At 32.0% G+C, this 18,683-nt stretch overlaps 1 protein-coding gene across 1 annotated transcript; it reads left to right on the top strand.

Moving 5' to 3' along the window:
* Positions 1-14,037: 14,037 nt before the first annotated feature.
* LOC126838634 (fork head domain-containing protein FD5) lies at positions 14,038-15,506 on the top strand. The gene has a single exon (XM_050573198.1). The coding sequence runs from the start codon at positions 14,068-14,070 to the stop codon at positions 15,070-15,072; it is 1,005 nt and encodes a 334-aa protein (XP_050429155.1). The 5' UTR covers positions 14,038-14,067; the 3' UTR covers positions 15,073-15,506.
* The last annotated feature ends 3,177 nt before the right edge of the window (positions 15,507-18,683 follow it).

The following is an 18,683-nucleotide window of genomic DNA, read 5'->3' on the forward strand; positions in this document are numbered from 1 at the left end:
TTAAAGGTTATGCCTAAATTAAGTCTTAACATTACATTAGTCTATAGTATATCCAAATTCGAACTCAGAATTTCAAAAATGTCTTCCCATAAATAAAAACTAAATTTTAAAACTTATACCAAATGGAAAATTCTAATTCGAATTAAAATTTAAGAGATATTTATTTCTATGACTTTTTTTGAGAATATTTATAGGATTCTATAAAAGGATAAATATTTATAGGAGTCTATGGCTTTCAAATTATGAAAACAGAAAAAAACAACTATAGTTAATACTTGTACACCATGACTGTTTTCTGTTAGCATAGCATTATAAACTACATAATATTATATTATTACTGTCATTCACTCTTCAATACTGTAAACGTCAGTTAAGTACTATAATATTTATTCTTACTAAATTATCACTATCACACACCAGTGAAATAGCTCATTATTTAAAAATTAAATACAATAACACTCCAAGGATAGATATAAAACTAGGTTACCTGTACAATTTAATTATTGGAAATATCCTTGGGAACAAATCTAGTTTATTACTTTATTAGACCAAAAACTAAAAAAGTTTTCCCTTTCCCCTACAAAATTTACATATTTTTCGCTTAAAATTACGGCACGCTATAACAATATAAAAATAGCCTAATTTATATGAAATATTCTTTGGGCATAGTCCCTTACATTACAGGATAAAAGTATTTTTTATTTTGCTTTTTTATGTGTAGTTTTAGAGATTAAGGTCTAAAAATTAGTTTGAAGATCGACTATAGTGGCTATAACATAAGTAATTTTCTCAAAAATCTGTAGTGAAACCTTTTTTTATTTAGGAAAACCCAGGAAACTTATGAAAAAGAGGAAAATTACCTTTTGTCGATAGTAACGCCAAAGAGTGAATAAACATTCAACAGGTCTCCCGAAAGTGTTTTTATTATGTTATTTATTTGTCTATTGTCTATTAGTAACAACGGCAGAGAGTTAAATTATTATTGTTTGATAAAAACAATTATTATTTTGTTATAATTTATAATTATTTATGTTTATTGGGGAGATGTCAATTAGTCATATTCATATAATTTTTTTTGTTAAATTTATGTTTGTATGGTTGTTGTTATTGACAAATAAAAAAGTATTATTATTAAAAGTAATTTTTTATTAATTTAAGTATATTATCAAAATATCACGTTAGCAATATAATTCTGAATACCTTGTATATAGCATTAGTATTATAAATATTTTAAAGAATTAATAAAACATATGGGAGTAAAAGTATAATGTATATTTTATAAATGTATAATAGTGAACTTGGAAAAAATACATAGTTATCTATTGCCTCATACGCGGACTGACATAATAAATTGTTTTGCTCGTATAGGTAATACAACCAGAGGGTAAATTAAACTATTCGCTATAATGGGTTACAGGAAACGTTGATACTAAGACACGTTTCCTGTAGTGTACAAAAACAAATTTAATTTGAAGCATTTATCTGTGTTCTACAAAGAATGTACGAAAAAAATGTCCAGTAAACCTTTGGAAATTATATAAAAAAAATACTTGTTCGAAACCAAAGAGGGTCGTAAACGCATGCACGAGGGAGGAAGCTTACCCTATATGTCTGTATATATTGTCGCGTATGACAATTGATTGTATAATTGAGTGGGTTCACGTCACACGCCGGATCTCATTTCCGTAACGGGTTGCTAAATAGAGACGGATCCGGAACTGTGCGTTAACATATGCGACGGACTATATTATACGCTCGCTTGCCTTGATTCGCACAATGGGTTCGTAATTTACCGTTTCGTGCGAAAAATTCTGCATTCTTTATCGGGTTGAAAAAGTAAACGATTTTCATTTGTAATAGATTTTTATCTGTATACCCGTTTTGAATATGTATAGAACGTAATATATATTACTATTGATATTATGACTCGCGTGAGTATAGCAGATTGCTATACTCACATTATGATGTGATTCAAAATGACACAAAAAATTAATACATTTTTGCTGTACATTAAAATCATTATGAATGGAATAATCACGAGTACTATGTTTAATGTCTAAGGAAACATCATTAATCATTAATACCATTAAGCTTAAAGATTCATCCAACTATAAAACCGCAGAGTTAAGTCTCTTTAGATTAACTTTTTAATTTATTTTTTATAATATTCTTAAATTTAAGCTGGTGTGGTCGGTCATCTGTGGAGTACCTATATATAGTTGATACATTGTTGTATTAGCATATAATATTATATTAATTCTATGAAATTAGGTTAAACGCGGTTATAGTGACACAGATATAAATAACTAATTAAACTACTACAATTATTATCAATTAATTTTTGACAAGTATAATTGTAAATATCAGCAAATAATATAAGAAATGCATTTCTAAGAAATTATAAACAACACAATACTACGTGTTATTATTATCTACAGAAGTGAATTTAAAGACTTTTTCCGTTCTTATAGTATAACGTTTGGCACCTCATTACTATTCTTAACAATTATATAGTACTCAAAGATTGTAAAAAAATCTGTTTCTAAATCTACTGCTAGTTATTTATGAATAAACAATAATAATAATAATTTATTTTAATGAAGAAAACAAACTGTTTGTTTTCAATGTAAATAAAAATGCACACTGAATGCAATTGAGGCTGTCTACTATGTGCATATCTTGTTGTGTATCACATTTTACAGTTTTTTTTTGTAATTATTATTATTTATAAACCATATAGTATAGCAAATACATAGGTAGGATACTTTTACAAGACAGCATACGTCATATGTAACACGTCATCGTGGAGATGTTCGATGGTTGCAAATGTATGTATATTCGTATATACGTGGCCAACGTACAGGAAATGCAAACAATACATTCGCACATTCTGTACCCGCCCACACGCAAGTGTGCAAAAACTGTACCCAGATTAATTGGTGTTGATAAAGAGAGGAAGCTACTTGACACTGCGGCCGGCGACTACTGGTATTTATCGGTCGAACCCTCGAAGCAGTAGCCGAACAGGACAAACAATGGCGCATAAAACGTCCTTTCCGGATCGACCTGTCAAATGTATAATAACGAGTACGTGTTATAAAAGAGTCACTGACGGACTCGAAAGGTCATAAACAGGCCCTAATCCTCGCACGGTACTCCGACGACGGCGCGCCAAATGTGTTGTTGTTGTTGTAAATGGTTTTCGATAAAAGAGGCGCAACTAAAGAAGTAACGAAGTATATAGGTGGAAAAACCGCTGAATTGTTGAGTGCAGTTTAATTTCTCATTGACCGCTTCGAAATAAAGAAATAAAATCGTTTTATCAAAACATTTCATTCATATGGGGCGAACGTCGGTCGACATAATTCCCTCCCACTGCGAGATTTGTCAGAATGTTGTTAAAAGCATAAACTAGGTACTTGCTAATGTGTATCTTATCCTTTTCCTTTACAGTGCTCGTCCAATTCCTTGGAAATATAATGTATGTGGTATAGTAGATCCCACCACTGTACTATTATTATTATTTTTCTACAGCAATACTACTACTCCATTCATAAACCTCTAGACACTTGCGGGGTTTTTTGACATCGTAAAAGACAACTACATAGTTATATTATATTTGTTGTAAATATTCGGTTTATTTGTACGTACTTCCTCCTGTACTCGTGTATCTAGAATGTAATTTTTTAATTTTATATTATTTTTCGATAAAAAAGTTTACACGCGTTGGCTGCCAGTTCTATTTAAAAAAAAACATTTTATGTAGAGACAACTGTCTTCCATGAACTATGTTAGCCTACCAAGAGCTTAACTTTTTGTGTGTACCATGCCGATTACTGTCATGGTACGTGAGAGAAACTCTTTCATAACACGTCAGGTAGTAGTATAGTTCGCGAGAGAGAAACCAGTGATCCGCAAGGTAGTCACAGTGTTAATATTACCGTAATAATTATGTATAATGATACTTTTTTTACGAAAAGAAATTTATTTTATAATATAGCTTTATTATTATTTCTTGCTGATGAATATTTCATTGTAATATTAACTGGTCAATTTCCGTTGTATATTTCCGGTTAAGTAACAAACATTTGCATTTTGTTCGTTATAACTATACTAATTAAGGTACTCGAGCCAGTTGAAATTTTAATAAATGCCAATAAAAAAACAGTATTTCCTCTATTTATAAGAGGTGGTATAATATGTAATTATAAGTAGAATCCTAATACAAAATTACAACTTTAATGTATTTTTACTTCTGCAAAAATTATAATTTTTTGTATCCAACTATCACTGTGTCTATGACACGCTTTGTGAGTACTACATATTTGCTTTGTGCTACTAGGTTACCAATATTTTAATAGTAATTTTAAATTAAAAAGGCCAGTACAGTAAATGGTCGGGGATAATAGAGACAAAGCATACTGGAACGGGGGAGTCACAGGATATGCACAAGTTATAAACATCTGTATATATTTAAAAATTATAGTAAATAATAGATACGATAAAACATACAAAACAATATTTTGAATACTAACAATAATTAAATTATTAAATAATAATAATTAAACTAACTAAGGAGAAGTGTTAAAAATATTTTTAACCGGTAGATAGGTAACCCGCAGGTAAATATGACTTTGTAGCTTAGACCTCAGTCACGACATATTATGACATGTCAATAAATATACTCGTGTTGTGTTGAGTAGAGAATACGGCAGCACGAGTTTTCTAAAGGAATTGAAAGGTATCTCTCGTCAGTTTTATAAATCTAATAACTTTGGAAAATCATCACGAGTTGATGCGGCGTTATACCGGGATAATACTTTCTCCCTTGGGACCGGATGAACGAGGAACTTCTACGGACTGATTGCATTCGAAGTAAACTTCCCCAAAAACCATAATATACTTTGTACCCTAACGCTAAACCACGTATATAACTGGTATAATGGCACGTTCGTATACCTGGGGATTTATTTATAAATTATAACGGTAAGTCGTAAGATACACATTGGTGGATTTCATTTAGACTTTAGGTACACGTATAATATATGTGTGCAGTGTGTGTGTGTGTGTGTGTGTGTGTGTGTGTGTGCCAACTACCGTCCATATATTAAATCACATGAACTTTGTACACACAACCACCGATCTTGTACGTAGTGATTGTATCCGTGTAAAATGTCAAAGCTAGGAAAAACATTATGTATTCTGTTCTGCAATAATTATTTATTTGTATCGTAGTTAAAGCAAAGACTTAAACTGTTCACTATCTGCAGTACATTTTTCTAATAGCCATTTTTTATGCTCTTAAGTAATAATTAATAAGTAATACGTGGAACTTAACCTAACACTGCACTCGTCATACAACCAAAACATATGTTTACATACTAATATTGATAATTAAATTAATTTATACAGCGCAGGGTTAAAATACGTGCACCTACATTTTTTGTAGTTCAATCCTTTTAATTTAAGAAAAATATTTTTCTTTAACTTTTCTTGAATACTAACGGATTGGTTGTAATTAATTTAGTCAATAAATTTCTTATAATATTGAAATTAATCACACTGTATAATTTAATAGATATTCTTATGACAATTAAAACTTGATTGCTTATTTGTCAAAAGTTGGCCAACTATGAATATGGTTAGGTAACTTATTGAATTAGGTACTAATTCTAGAGACTAGACGTTTTAACCAAATGTGTGTTTTTTTTTAATTAGATGTTTTGCCCTTTTTATATTAGCAACTCTATGAGCAACCCTCGACGATTAATTGATGAAAAGATTCATATAATAGAATTCGAAATCTGAAAACATGGTAACGTTACAATTATGTTGCGTATAGGTATACTATAATTATTAAACTATACAAAACTGAAACTGTACTCGACGGGGCTTCCAGATTCATCGCATTGTACAAGATAATAATATAATATTTTACTCCCTTCCACTGTTGTCTCATATTAGTTATACATAGTTTAATTAATAGTTATAAGAGCATGTATATGTTTTAGCTGTTTTTTTAAATTAATTTAACCAGACTCGGATAAACTTAAAGCTTAACAACCGCCGACCGTCAGCCGAGGCTGCTTTTTCTTGTTCACATTCGCGTAGTGCAATGCATTTCTTTATATATATATGTGTATAATATTACGTTATATACACGAGAGTTACTGAACAGAAGCCTAAATCCTATGTGAAATCACGCAAAAGGTTTCCTATTGGCTACAAAAAGAAGCTTTTGTGTAAAAATAAAGCCTTCTGTGTACGCATAATAATACTGCTGCCAACGCAAAATAAATGCGATATTGATGATTAATTTTTCGCGGCGCACACACAAGAGGGGTTAAGCCGATTTGCTAACCAACAAATATATATATATATATATATGATGATAATAAAACCCTACAGACTACTCACTACAGTACCTATATATATACCGCCACATAACATTCAGCCGTTGACCTCATCATCATCATATTACGAGTATTATTCTCGCGTTGTCTATACAAACACGACCGGGGATATTCTTTTGAACGGATCCTCGTTTATATTATAATAATACTTATGTATATTAAAAACCCCTTTCGTTGTACACGCGCATATAATATGTTGCCGTTTATACCTTATTCGTCTAGATTGATACTTCTTCCAATTTTTTTTAGTTGCCAATATCTGTTTGGTTTCTCTTATTTGTAATTCTTTTGCCATCGTGTCAATGTAACATAGTGCACAGTCACACAAAAAAGTTAAGTTCATTACTTTGAGGAATTGAGTTATAATACAACTCAATTCCTCAAAGTAATATAACTGTTATATTAAGCAATGGCTTACATTTCGTGAATAAATATTTAAAGCCAAAGATACAAATTTGAATTTCTACAGGTTATGTCAAGCTTATTATTTACACGAGATGGTAGAACATAGTAATTTTTCAAAAGCCGTTGATGTCATTTATGTAAAATTATACATTTTTATATTGCCGATCATATAGACATGACATATCATATAATATGAACATTGCCGATTCGACGTGACAGTCCGCATAGAACATCTCATGGATATAAAGAGATGTTCTCATAACAGAAAGGAAATAACCAATTTATTGAAATCCTAAAGAACAATGTAAAGTATAAAAAAACTTCTATTGCCAACGAACAACGGCAGATAAAGAATTTTTATTGCCGGGGCGTTAAATCAGTCAAAACATTTCAATTTTTTCCCTTCTGCGAATCGAACGTGTTTTTCTTAAACGTACAATATAAAATACTCGACAACGACAGTTTATATTATTACCGTAAAATGTAAAATAATATCCGAGGGTGCGACGCGCTTACCACTTATATACTATATAATACATTTAACACGCTATTATATTACTTATAATATGGTCGACCGCGAAAAATAGCCTCGAAAACTGAGAGCGACAAAGATGTAACCGGAGAACCCACTTATGTCGTACCTACGCGATATAGAGGTTTGTTTAAAGAAAAAAAAATCATATCTTTTATTAAATTTTTTCAATCCAAATCGTTCGATCGACGACGAGGAAGATCGCGTCCCGTCAATAGAAATAAGCCTCCCCGATTGCGTATCCCGGCACTACAATCCGCTACACCCTGTGAGGATCATATTTTACCGATTTTTATTATTAAGTTATTATGTCGAGACGAACTGCAGTTCATGTTACTTCTGACAATAATAATAATAATAATAATATAACAATGTAATAATTTGCCACCTTCGTTTGATGACGAATCGATCGAAATCGGTCATGTTGACATAAACCGACGTCGTCGTGGTCGCCAACACTATTCGTCTAAAATTACACATTCCGCCAAAAAAATCATCCCCTTCGATTTACCGCTGAATTGAAAAAATATAAAATTATTTGGAAATTGTTTTGCCGTTTGCGCGTGCTTCGTGAATGTCCGGCGATAATAAAATAGTAAGCATTATTGTTACTAACATTAAGTTTTAACACAAACGATTAAAGCAATACCTTTAACCATTTTAATAATTGATCACTGTTTTAAATTAACAATAATATATTGTACAGCAATTAGCAGGCATACAAATATAGTAATAATAAGAGTCTCAAGTTGCGAGTTAAAATCGATTTATATAATACAGTTATTTTCTTATGGTTTTGATCCTATCGAACATTACCTACCTATACTATACAGTAGGTATAGTCGCTACTACAATGCAATGGGTCCGAAAGTCAGCTGACAACATAGATAAATCCGAAAATGATCAAATTAAAATTACAATTGACTAAATGTTTAATGGGAAATATTCTTAATTCAATAAAATCAATTGCACGATATTATTTACTTTTTTTCCAGTGGAAGGAAGATATAAAAAAAATAAGGTAAAGTTTCAATCAATAGTCACAATGAAATATTTTTATTTATTTTTGTACATTGTAAATAATTAACTACAAATTCAGAAGATAGGGTTTTATGTAAAACAGCGTAGTAATTGTCTTTTTAATTTAGGAAAATTACTTAGAACACTAAAAAATAAATAAACCGTTCAAAAATGGCGAATTCTCTATTGGACGATGTCTTTTTGTGGTTTTTTATAAGTACACGAGATTTCTATCCCGTTTCATAAACTCGTTGCATATTCATGAGCAGTTTTGCCCGAGTAGTTATTATTCCAACCGTAGAGCAGCCATCACAGTTTTTTATTTTATGAGGGAATTTTCGCTTGGCAGTTGGCTACCATACTAATATGTATAGTGTATGTACAATATTGAATATATATTTTTGTTTATTTCAACTTTGTAGTTTAATGAAAGCAAAATGATTACAAGATATAAATACAGTAGGTAATACAAGCGCGGGTTATAATTTAACTTTCTTACTTTTTATACACTATGTACTTATTTATGACATCCGATTACTTAAACACACAATTGAAAAGATACTTCTATCAATCAATCTAATATTTAACGTTACTTATATAGTATTAGAATTGTTATTATTTGGGCTATTTGGGTAATTAAAATTTTTAATTTGCTGGCCTCGATTTTAAAACAAAATTCTTTGTACTAGAAACTTAGCATTTCCATTTCATTTTAATATTTTTTTTATTCTTATGTATATATATTTTATTTTTTTGCAATGATTATATTTTAAACGAAATTTGGTTTATATTTACAAAAAAACTGATTTTTAATGATAACTTAATACTTTACAGTTGGCCTTACATAAGATTTTGTAACTAATAATAATTTTATCAGAATTATAATATTAAAGTTTTACATTTAATTTCAAGGTCTTGTTTTTAATAGGTTGAGAAATGGTTAAGTTTGGCCAAATTTTTAAGGTTTATTTCTGGATCAGAATTTAGAAATAACTCTTTACACAGCTCTTTTACTCAATGCCTCAGCCCCCCCCCCCCCCAAAAAAAAATAATATCTAAATATGCCCCTGTTATCTATAATATATAATTATAAAAATGATACGGTAGTTTAAAAATGATCAAATAAATAGAAAAACATGATGTATCAGTAGCTCTCTGCGCAATTATAGTCCGTACAAAAATAACATTCATTTAAAACAATATCTTTTTAAAAACTCTTTTTAGGTAAATCTCCATAATTTGAATTTCCGCAGTGTAGATCCTCCAATAAATATTCCATGCAGGGTTATCTGGTTAGGTACGCATTTGTGCCAAAATTTACATTTGTTGCTTTACCCAAAAAAAAAATGGTATTTACACCACTAAAACAATATGTGCTTCTAAATAATGAAAACTCTTTTTGACCTAAAGAAAAAATAAAAAATAAATTTATTTTACTAAATTATCCAATTTGGATTTTTTATGGAATTTTTCCAGGAAAAAATATTCCGGATAGAATAACTCACTAAAAAATGGCACTATAAAAATGTCCGAGTATAATTTGTACCTATTTATATTAACTTTTTAAAATGTTCTTATATTGCAAGGAACGGAACTATATCGCTTGATTTTACATGTTTTTTGTTGTTGCATAATTCGTTTTAGTTGTAACACTGTATTAGTATGCATAAAAATAAAATATATACATTTATGATGCTAATATACTATTACTCGTATGTATAGCTACAGTTAACGTTCGATTACACGGGACATTATTCTGCAGTACAGCTTATAAACTGTATATTATAGTAGCTCGTAAACGATTTACTTAGCTAAACACAGGGTAAATTATATACTACACAATATACATATACTTTTTATTATCCCTTTTAACATTCACTCACCGCAGGACAAAAAGGGGTTTAAGTATAGGATTGGGTGCCAACGCAAAAATAACCAAATTGTACACACTGCAGTCTCCCTCGCAGAACTAAATATTATATAAAATAAAAAGTGACCTTATACATTATTCGGTCACATATGGCCTAGTTCAAAGGCGGGCTCCGCTTTCAAATTCAATATTGCCACAATGAACGCCGTTATTGTTGCCAGCCTGTCATTATGGTTGTGTAAAACGGACATGTTATTATTTTGCACATACATTTATTATATATAATATGTATACATGCATATGTACATATAAATACATACAACTACAAGCTAGGTTGTCGATTTGTTGTACTGGGTGTGGTTTGTGTACATATTGTGTGCAATATTTAAATGTTCTGAAAAACAATGTAAATACAAAACGAACTAAGACATAATAACCAATGGTGCATAGATAATAATAATCATTGGGTATATGTTGTAACATGTATGTACATTAGACTCTATGACAATATGTAAAATATAGTACATTTAATAATAAGTACCTATATATGCATGACACACATAGACACGATAATAGATATTTTATTTTTATATAGGCCTGATATAATTCAAATTTTCTATTTTGAAAACATGCATTTATAAATTATAATATAATAATACTATACATAGAATATTTGATAAAACAAAGACTTTAAGTTTGCTTCATAAATTACACACGTAATTTATGAATTATAAATAGTATAATAGTTGTTTATTTCAATGCACCAATTATAATTAGTACGTTATTTGTTTATTTTGTGAATCTTACAAAATATTATTACATATTAATAAATATTACAATAGTTTACAAATGCGGTAACATGAAAATCTTTCTAATTTAGAGTCATTAAAACGCGCATTGTTGAGAAATTCAAAAAATAAATACGCCTATATTTATAAGAGCGAAATTCTATATTACACAATAATACTATTTCTCAAATAATAATACTAAGGAATAGATTGAACTATACAATATTTATATTATATAAATTGTAAAACTTTTCAAATAGTACAAAATATATTTTTCATTATAAAAGTTTCAAAACAAAACAAAATTTATTTTAACGTTCTTTTTTACAGTATAATTACTTGTGATGGTTTAAAAATAACGAATTAAGGACTTGTTTTAAATATCCTAATGTTGCAATTCAATCAAAAACAACAGCCGTAGTCTTAACCATAGGGTATGCAAACAATTAAAATAGGTTCTTTAATAATATTTATAGGACTTGAACAGTAACGAACGAATAAAGATAAATGACATTTGAAAGATATTTAAACAAAAATAGTCGCAATATAAAATGTAACTTTTTTGAGCCCATTTCAGTGGCTGGGATGAAAAGTGTGAACTACCATTAAGGTCATTGGGTTCCGGCTAATTTATCCGTCAAAAACTACCAATTTTACTTCAATCAGTCAGATCGTTGTATTGATGCGATAAGACTTCTGAAAATATATATGAATTCGGCATGAAGTCTACTTGGATCGGTCAGCTTACATTGTTTACAATTAAACTTACATTGTTTAATTTTGCCCTCAAAATTCCACAAGTTTGATTTACATTTTTTGAAAAAAGTTATATTTTGTAGTAGTGTTTAAAAAATGCTATTAAATGAAACTGAAAAAGTGGCCTGACCGATCTCAAGTAGACTTCACACTGAACTAAAATTGATTTTCAGAAGTCTTGTCGCATCAATACAACGATCGGACTGATTGAAGGAAAATTAGTAGTTTTCCAGCATAAAATTGTACGAATCCTGAACAGTAGCTGTTTTAACCGATTTGTGCGTGTGCGTACGAGAGTTATTTCAACAATGAATTAGACGGGTGCGAGGACGGGAGGGTAAGATAACAACACTCACACTAATGTTCATTTACTACGCACACAACGACAACGCGTAACAGAAAAAAAAACAGAAATTGTCTACCTACAACTCCTTAAATAAGGCCGGTACCCAATCGCCTTAACACTAGGTTTAATTTGCCTAATGATTCTAAATTAAAAACTACATATTTGCTATTATTTAAAATAATTGTATTATATGTTTTTTTGTTCATGAATAACGTATTTATTGTTATTAAATATAATTAATACGCGCATTCCATTGTAGTGTAACACAAAATGTTATAAGAACTCGGTTAAAGAACAGTTTCTACATGTCATCAACGGTGTATACTTAGTACGAGTAAGAAAGTCCAAAATTTCTGGGAGTAATATTCTAGGGTGGCAACTTTTTCGATTAAAATTGACTTTATCCTTTTCGGTTAAAACTTAAATTAAATTAAATATTCACTCGTGAGTTATCTATAAATATATATAAATGAATATCTGTCTGCCTGTCTATCCTTTATGCATTAGTACACCGTTCATTCGATCGCAATGAAATTTTGAGAAGTTGTTGAGTACACTCCCGCGAAGATAACTGGCATAGTACTTTTCGAAAATTCCACCCCAAGGATGACCTCAAACACGACCTTTGTACCTTAAATACGATATGTAAATAAAGTAAATGTTTGTAATCATGGTAACCCAAAATAAACACTTGGTAGCCACGGTACTCGAGCAAATGGTAGGTGATGATTAAAGGAACAGGCCGATTCTATGTACCGCGATTCTGGGCAAGCTTTTAACTGTTGGAACGGGATCTGGGATCGGGACTGGGACCCTTGAATAAGAGGAGGGCATAATAACCGAAAACAGTGTCACAGAAACGTTGTCACGCTGATAAGAGATAGGAGATTAGAGATTAGAGATGAGGGATGGGGTAGAAATGGGGGAATGGAAATTATTTTACTCAGCCCTGGCAGACTAAATCTCGGGCAACGCCGGGTCAGGACAGTTTGTAAATTATAAAATATACATTTTTAAATCATTGGTTCCCAAATATTTTATTTGTTGTTTGTTTATTTAGCTGTATACAACTTTTATAACGCCGGTAAAAATATTGGGAATGTAAGATGTAGGAAAAACGGAAAGGAGATGCGTTACTGTATGTTGGAATTGTTTAGTTTGCCATAGGTTACATTTTTTCTTCAAATTAAATATAGGTACAGTTAATTAAAATTTTACTTTTGTCGGATAGCTTCAGGATAAGTGGGTAATATGACTATAGGTAATATGCGAAATCTGTCTCGTTGCAACCATACCCTTTAATCCGCTCCTCCCTCACCGTCGGTTTGATTCCACACCACACTGCCACCACGTACCTACGTCGTCGATAACGTTGTACAGAAAGGGGCTATTATGCGCTCCAGTTTACTTGTCGGGGAACGGTCCCCCGAGCGACGCGGCGGAATAGGGCGTTTCTCGAGTTAACCAATGGGAGAACTCATAGAGCGTCACGCCCAAAACTCTCCCGGCAATAATGTTTACTCGTGTTTTCTCTTGCTCAAATACACACACAAAGGTACACATTAAGCATATATGAATACAAACTAATGTAGACACACACATACACAATTGTTCGCGCATACTCACGTCTCACACCCATTTATACTTGGATACACAAGAAGGGTGAGAAAGAGAGAGAGAGAGAAGCGACGGAAGGGGAGGAGTGCAAGAAATCGAAACAAAATGTATACGGTGTACTGATGACTGCACATATAGAAAATAAAAATAAAACAAATTTGTATTTACGCACGTACGCCGCCGCCACTGCGATGTTTGTGTATTTGTTGTTGTACCGCGAACGCGCAGTGGTGGTGGTGGGGCGCTCCTCGTAGGCGTACACTGAGTCCGTCGTATCACGGACATTATTTCTCCGATTCATTCGCGTCCGTACCGCCGTCATGTGTAACAGGCCTGCCGACGATGGCCCGGAGTCCGACTCGCAGGCCAACTTGAACCGTTACCGTTTGCATTTGTACAACTACGCGTTGCAGGCCGAACGGCTACGACTATCGGCCGGCGGGTGGGGTGCCGTTTGTCCTGTTTACCCGGCGGCCGCCACTGGAATTTATCCCCCCAGGTTTCCGGTCGCGTTGTTTCATCCTGGCGGCCAGAATCCGGACGAACCCAAACCGCAACACAGCTACATCGGGCTAATCGCCATGGCCATACTCCAGTCGTCCGAAGGCAAACTAGTGCTGTCCGATATTTATCAATATATATTGGACAACTATCCGTACTTCCGGACCCGGGGACCCGGCTGGCGAAATTCGATCCGGCACAATCTGTCGCTGAACGACTGTTTCGTCAAAGCTGGACGAAGCGCCAACGGTAAAGGCCACTACTGGGCCATTCATCCGGCCAACGTGGACGATTTCAAGAAAGGCGATTTCAGACGGCGAAAAGCGCAACGCAAGGTCCGACGGCATATGGGACTGGCCGTGGACGACGACGGAAACGATTCACCCAGTCCGCCACCGCCTCCGTCACCGTCCGTAGCAGCGTTGTCACCGGCAATGTGGCCGTCGCCGCCGACCATACCACCGCCGTTTTTTTTTCAGCCGCAGCCAGTGCAATCGGTCCCGACGGCCAGGCCTCAAAAACGGCAGTTCGACGTGGCTTCACTGTTGGCCCCGGATCCCCCAAAACGACAGCGGACCGCTACCGGCAGCAGCGATGAGGAAGATGAAGCTCGGTCCTGGGAACCGGGTCTGTTACAGCGGTATTACGAACAGCAGATACAAGCCGCACACCGGTTGCACGCTTTCCGTCAGACGTTGGGCCTGCAAAGGATGATCGGCCCTTGGCCCACCGTGATAGTTGACCGGAATCAGACGCCGACTCCACCACCTCAACAATATACGTCACCCGCGGATGATCCAATCAAAACCGAAATGGTCGACTAAGGAGGAGCTTGGTAATGCATTTTGGTACGTGTTTTGTTACTGAGAAATGGTAATAAACCAAAAAACTACTACTTCCTTTGATCATTTTAAATATCACAAGTCACCGAAACCGTTTATTCCTCAGCAAAGTTTATATTATTATTTTTATAATTATATAAGTTTATTTGAAAGCTAAAAAAATGAATTATTTATAATATTTTTATCGGTCAACCTCAATATTGAATGTATAATTATCTTTTTGTTTTCTACACGTTAAAATTCAGTATAACCCAAAAGCAATAAAACAATTGTTTAGAACTTTTAAATTGTGTTTCCAAAATGATTTGTGTAATAGTGTACTAATGAAAATTGCAATCATAGCCTATGTAATAAAAAATATATAATATATTTTAGTTTTGCTAAATTGATAAGAATGCATATGATATTATGAATAAGCAGAACAGACCTTACGTAGCGTTATTATTTATATAGTGTTAAATTATGTTGGTTTTAAATGTAAATTTGTAAAACACATTAATATTATATGTATACGTTTTTGTTTTTGTACATTATGTAAAGTTAAATAATTATAAATATTTATTGATGTAAGCTTAAAAATCTGTAAATTTATATTGAGTTGACTGTTTCCTTTTATAGTAAGAGACAGGAGTCATATGACATAATGTATATTAGGTAACAGGTATACAAGTTATAACGTTTAAATACGGTAAGTTATTCGGTTAATTTTGTTAAAAAAAATTCGTCTTATGCTGCAAATGTGCAGTCAATTAGTTTCCATAGCAATAGTTCACGTGAAAGTGTGTGAAAATTCTCACGTCGTGTCATCTTTTGGCCGCAAGCTGATATTAGGATTGTTAAAATTAAAATGGCCGTCTAATTGTATTTTATAAAGTCCACCGCAGTAACACGGTCAGTAGTGTTGTACCTAAACCACAATTATATGTTATATACATTATTCAAATTATACAACACCTTAAAGAATCCAGCCAGTTTCAGTGTTTAATCGTGTACAGAGTATACGAGTATTATGTTTTCTGCGATAGCAACTTTTTGTATACGGAAAATTAGTATGTTATACGATGTTAGGATGTTGTACTGAAAATTAGTAGTTTGGCTTCATTATTATTAGAATATTAATTAAACGGTATAAAATCAAAACAAAAAAAATGTATAAGTAAAAATAACGAAATAATACGTGAAATCTGCCTAATGAATATTAATTCATACTTATACAAATATTGTTAATACCATTAATTTTAGTCAAATGCAAAAAATAGAAATAACTTAAGTAGTTTAATTGATAGCTAGTTCAATATAGAACGCGTTATAAATATACATTGAAAAAAAGTAATACTGACTTTACTGTAATAACTATTTATTACTAATAGCATTATTTTATTGGCATTATTAATTTAAAATTTAATTTAGTTGGCTTAACTTAATATTAGGTAGATAAACTATAAAGTGTTTGGGTTATCACCTATACAACCAAATTTTAGTATTTATATGACTCTATAATAGAGGTTCTAGAATACTTACTTTTTGAGAAATATTTAATATGTGCATTAATGTCGACTCTGTACTAAATATTAGTTAAACGATATATTCTTTAAAAATAAGTAAGTATTACGTAATTATGTGTTATCAGTATATTTACTATAAAGTAACCGTTAATAATAACATTATTACATCGGATATCTGAGTAAAATAATTTATTCATAAAAATCGTAAGCTTAGTTATAGTAACTCAAAATAATTGAGTAATGTAATATATAACATTTATTCAAGATGCAAGGAGTCAGAAAAGTCAATAGACAAAACAAATAAAAGATATAAGTGAGTAGAGATAGAAGTGTAGAAGTAAAGACAGACTTAAGCCGAAGGGATAGATGAGATAAAATATAACGATATATGAAGATATGTAGATAGAGTAAATATATGACGCGGAAAGCATAATAAATGACCTCTTAAATCTTAACGTTAAATTTGAAATGTTTTTTTTTTAATTAAACAATATTTTAGTGTTATATTTCTAAATTCCAATGCATTAAAGAATCAAAACAGGATTGAAGTATTGAAGTACTGAACCTATGATAATAATACTTTGAATTTTTTCACCGATTTTAAGTTGTAAAAATGATACCAAAAATGTATTTGCATGAACCCAGTTTTATGGACTACGGGAGGTTTTTTTATTACTTTCAAGTTTTAAAACAAACGGCTATTTGCAACTCGATGCAACAGGCAACTGAACCGTATCTGGCCTATGGCTGAGCAGCCAAACAACTAAATGTAAGAAAAATGTAGAAATAGTAATATAATGTATTTTAATTTTGTATAGGTAATCTATACGTCTTGCCTACATATCTTACGCATTTTTTGCATTCAAGATTCTTAAAATTATTTTATTCAATTAGTAAGTATTAGGTATGATGTTATTTTTACAACTCTGTAGTGTTAAGGCATCATAGTCAACATTTACATTTTTTTCGTTAAGAATTAACATTTTTGGTCAAACACAATTATAGTTACTTGAAATTTTAAACCATACTTATTCCTTAGCTATAGCCTATAAGTCAGGTCAAACACTATAATTAAATTTATTTTTTAGTGTCTACATATGGAGTACGCCCATGGATATGCGCCCATGGACATGTGTATGTATACATTTTTCCATTTATTAAATTGTTATGTTCCTTCCAAATAACCAGAACTTATGCTAGGGGAGGAGTTGCACAGTGCTTTGCGATAACTGTTATATCTATACTACCTAGTTTCACGTCTTATTATGTCAGACATATGTGTTTACTGTTAAATGATCAAAGACATGATCTTTATTCTTATAGATATCTTTAGATTCTCTTCTACCCTTAGCATCATAGAACTGCTTTAGTGTATGTTAAATGTTAAAAATGTCTTCAATTATTTTTTAATTAACAAATTTCTAGCATAATATTGTTACAAGAAATGAATATTGAAATTATAGGTTAAACATAAATGTCCTTGTCTGTCCAGGCAGTTCCAAATAGTTTAAATTACACCAGGTACATACTTCCCGGTGGTACTTACCACACTAATATATTATTGTTGGTTATTGATACACGATTATACGGTTTTGATAAGATTTTCCGTTGATTATAATTTACCACATATTATATATATATTTTTTGTTGTAGGTACATCCTTATCGTTTTTGATTGCATTTTTTATTCCTTGATGTAAAAAGTAACTATAGAAGTTTTGCACAATAAACAAGGAAACTATCAGTGCAGAACGACGATGGCTGTGGCGCGCTTCGCTATAATATATAATAATGTAACCATATGTAAAACACCGCACGCAGCTAGAGCACTAGAGCGGTTTCAAATACGATTAAATCCGGATCAATACCTCGGGACAATCGGTGCAATAATAATAATTATAATAAAAATAATAATAACAAAGTAACGACTGCTGCACGGATCGGCTCAGTAGGAGCAGAATCAGAGCTATAGAATGAAAAAATAGTAGGTATACAACAAAAAAACTGTAACTAGAGGAGGCGGAGTAGGAAAGGACTTGGTTATTATTTAACAGCATTGTTGTGGACGACATAACACAAACGTTAATTT

Source organism: Adelges cooleyi, unplaced genomic scaffold (assembly GCF_023614345.1).
Source record: "Adelges cooleyi isolate 19-005CV unplaced genomic scaffold, UGA_ACOO_1.1 ACOO_flye_CR_arks_rails_tigmint_CR_PRNA_30, whole genome shotgun sequence".
NCBI classification, from domain to species: Eukaryota; Metazoa; Arthropoda; class Insecta; order Hemiptera; family Adelgidae; genus Adelges; species Adelges cooleyi.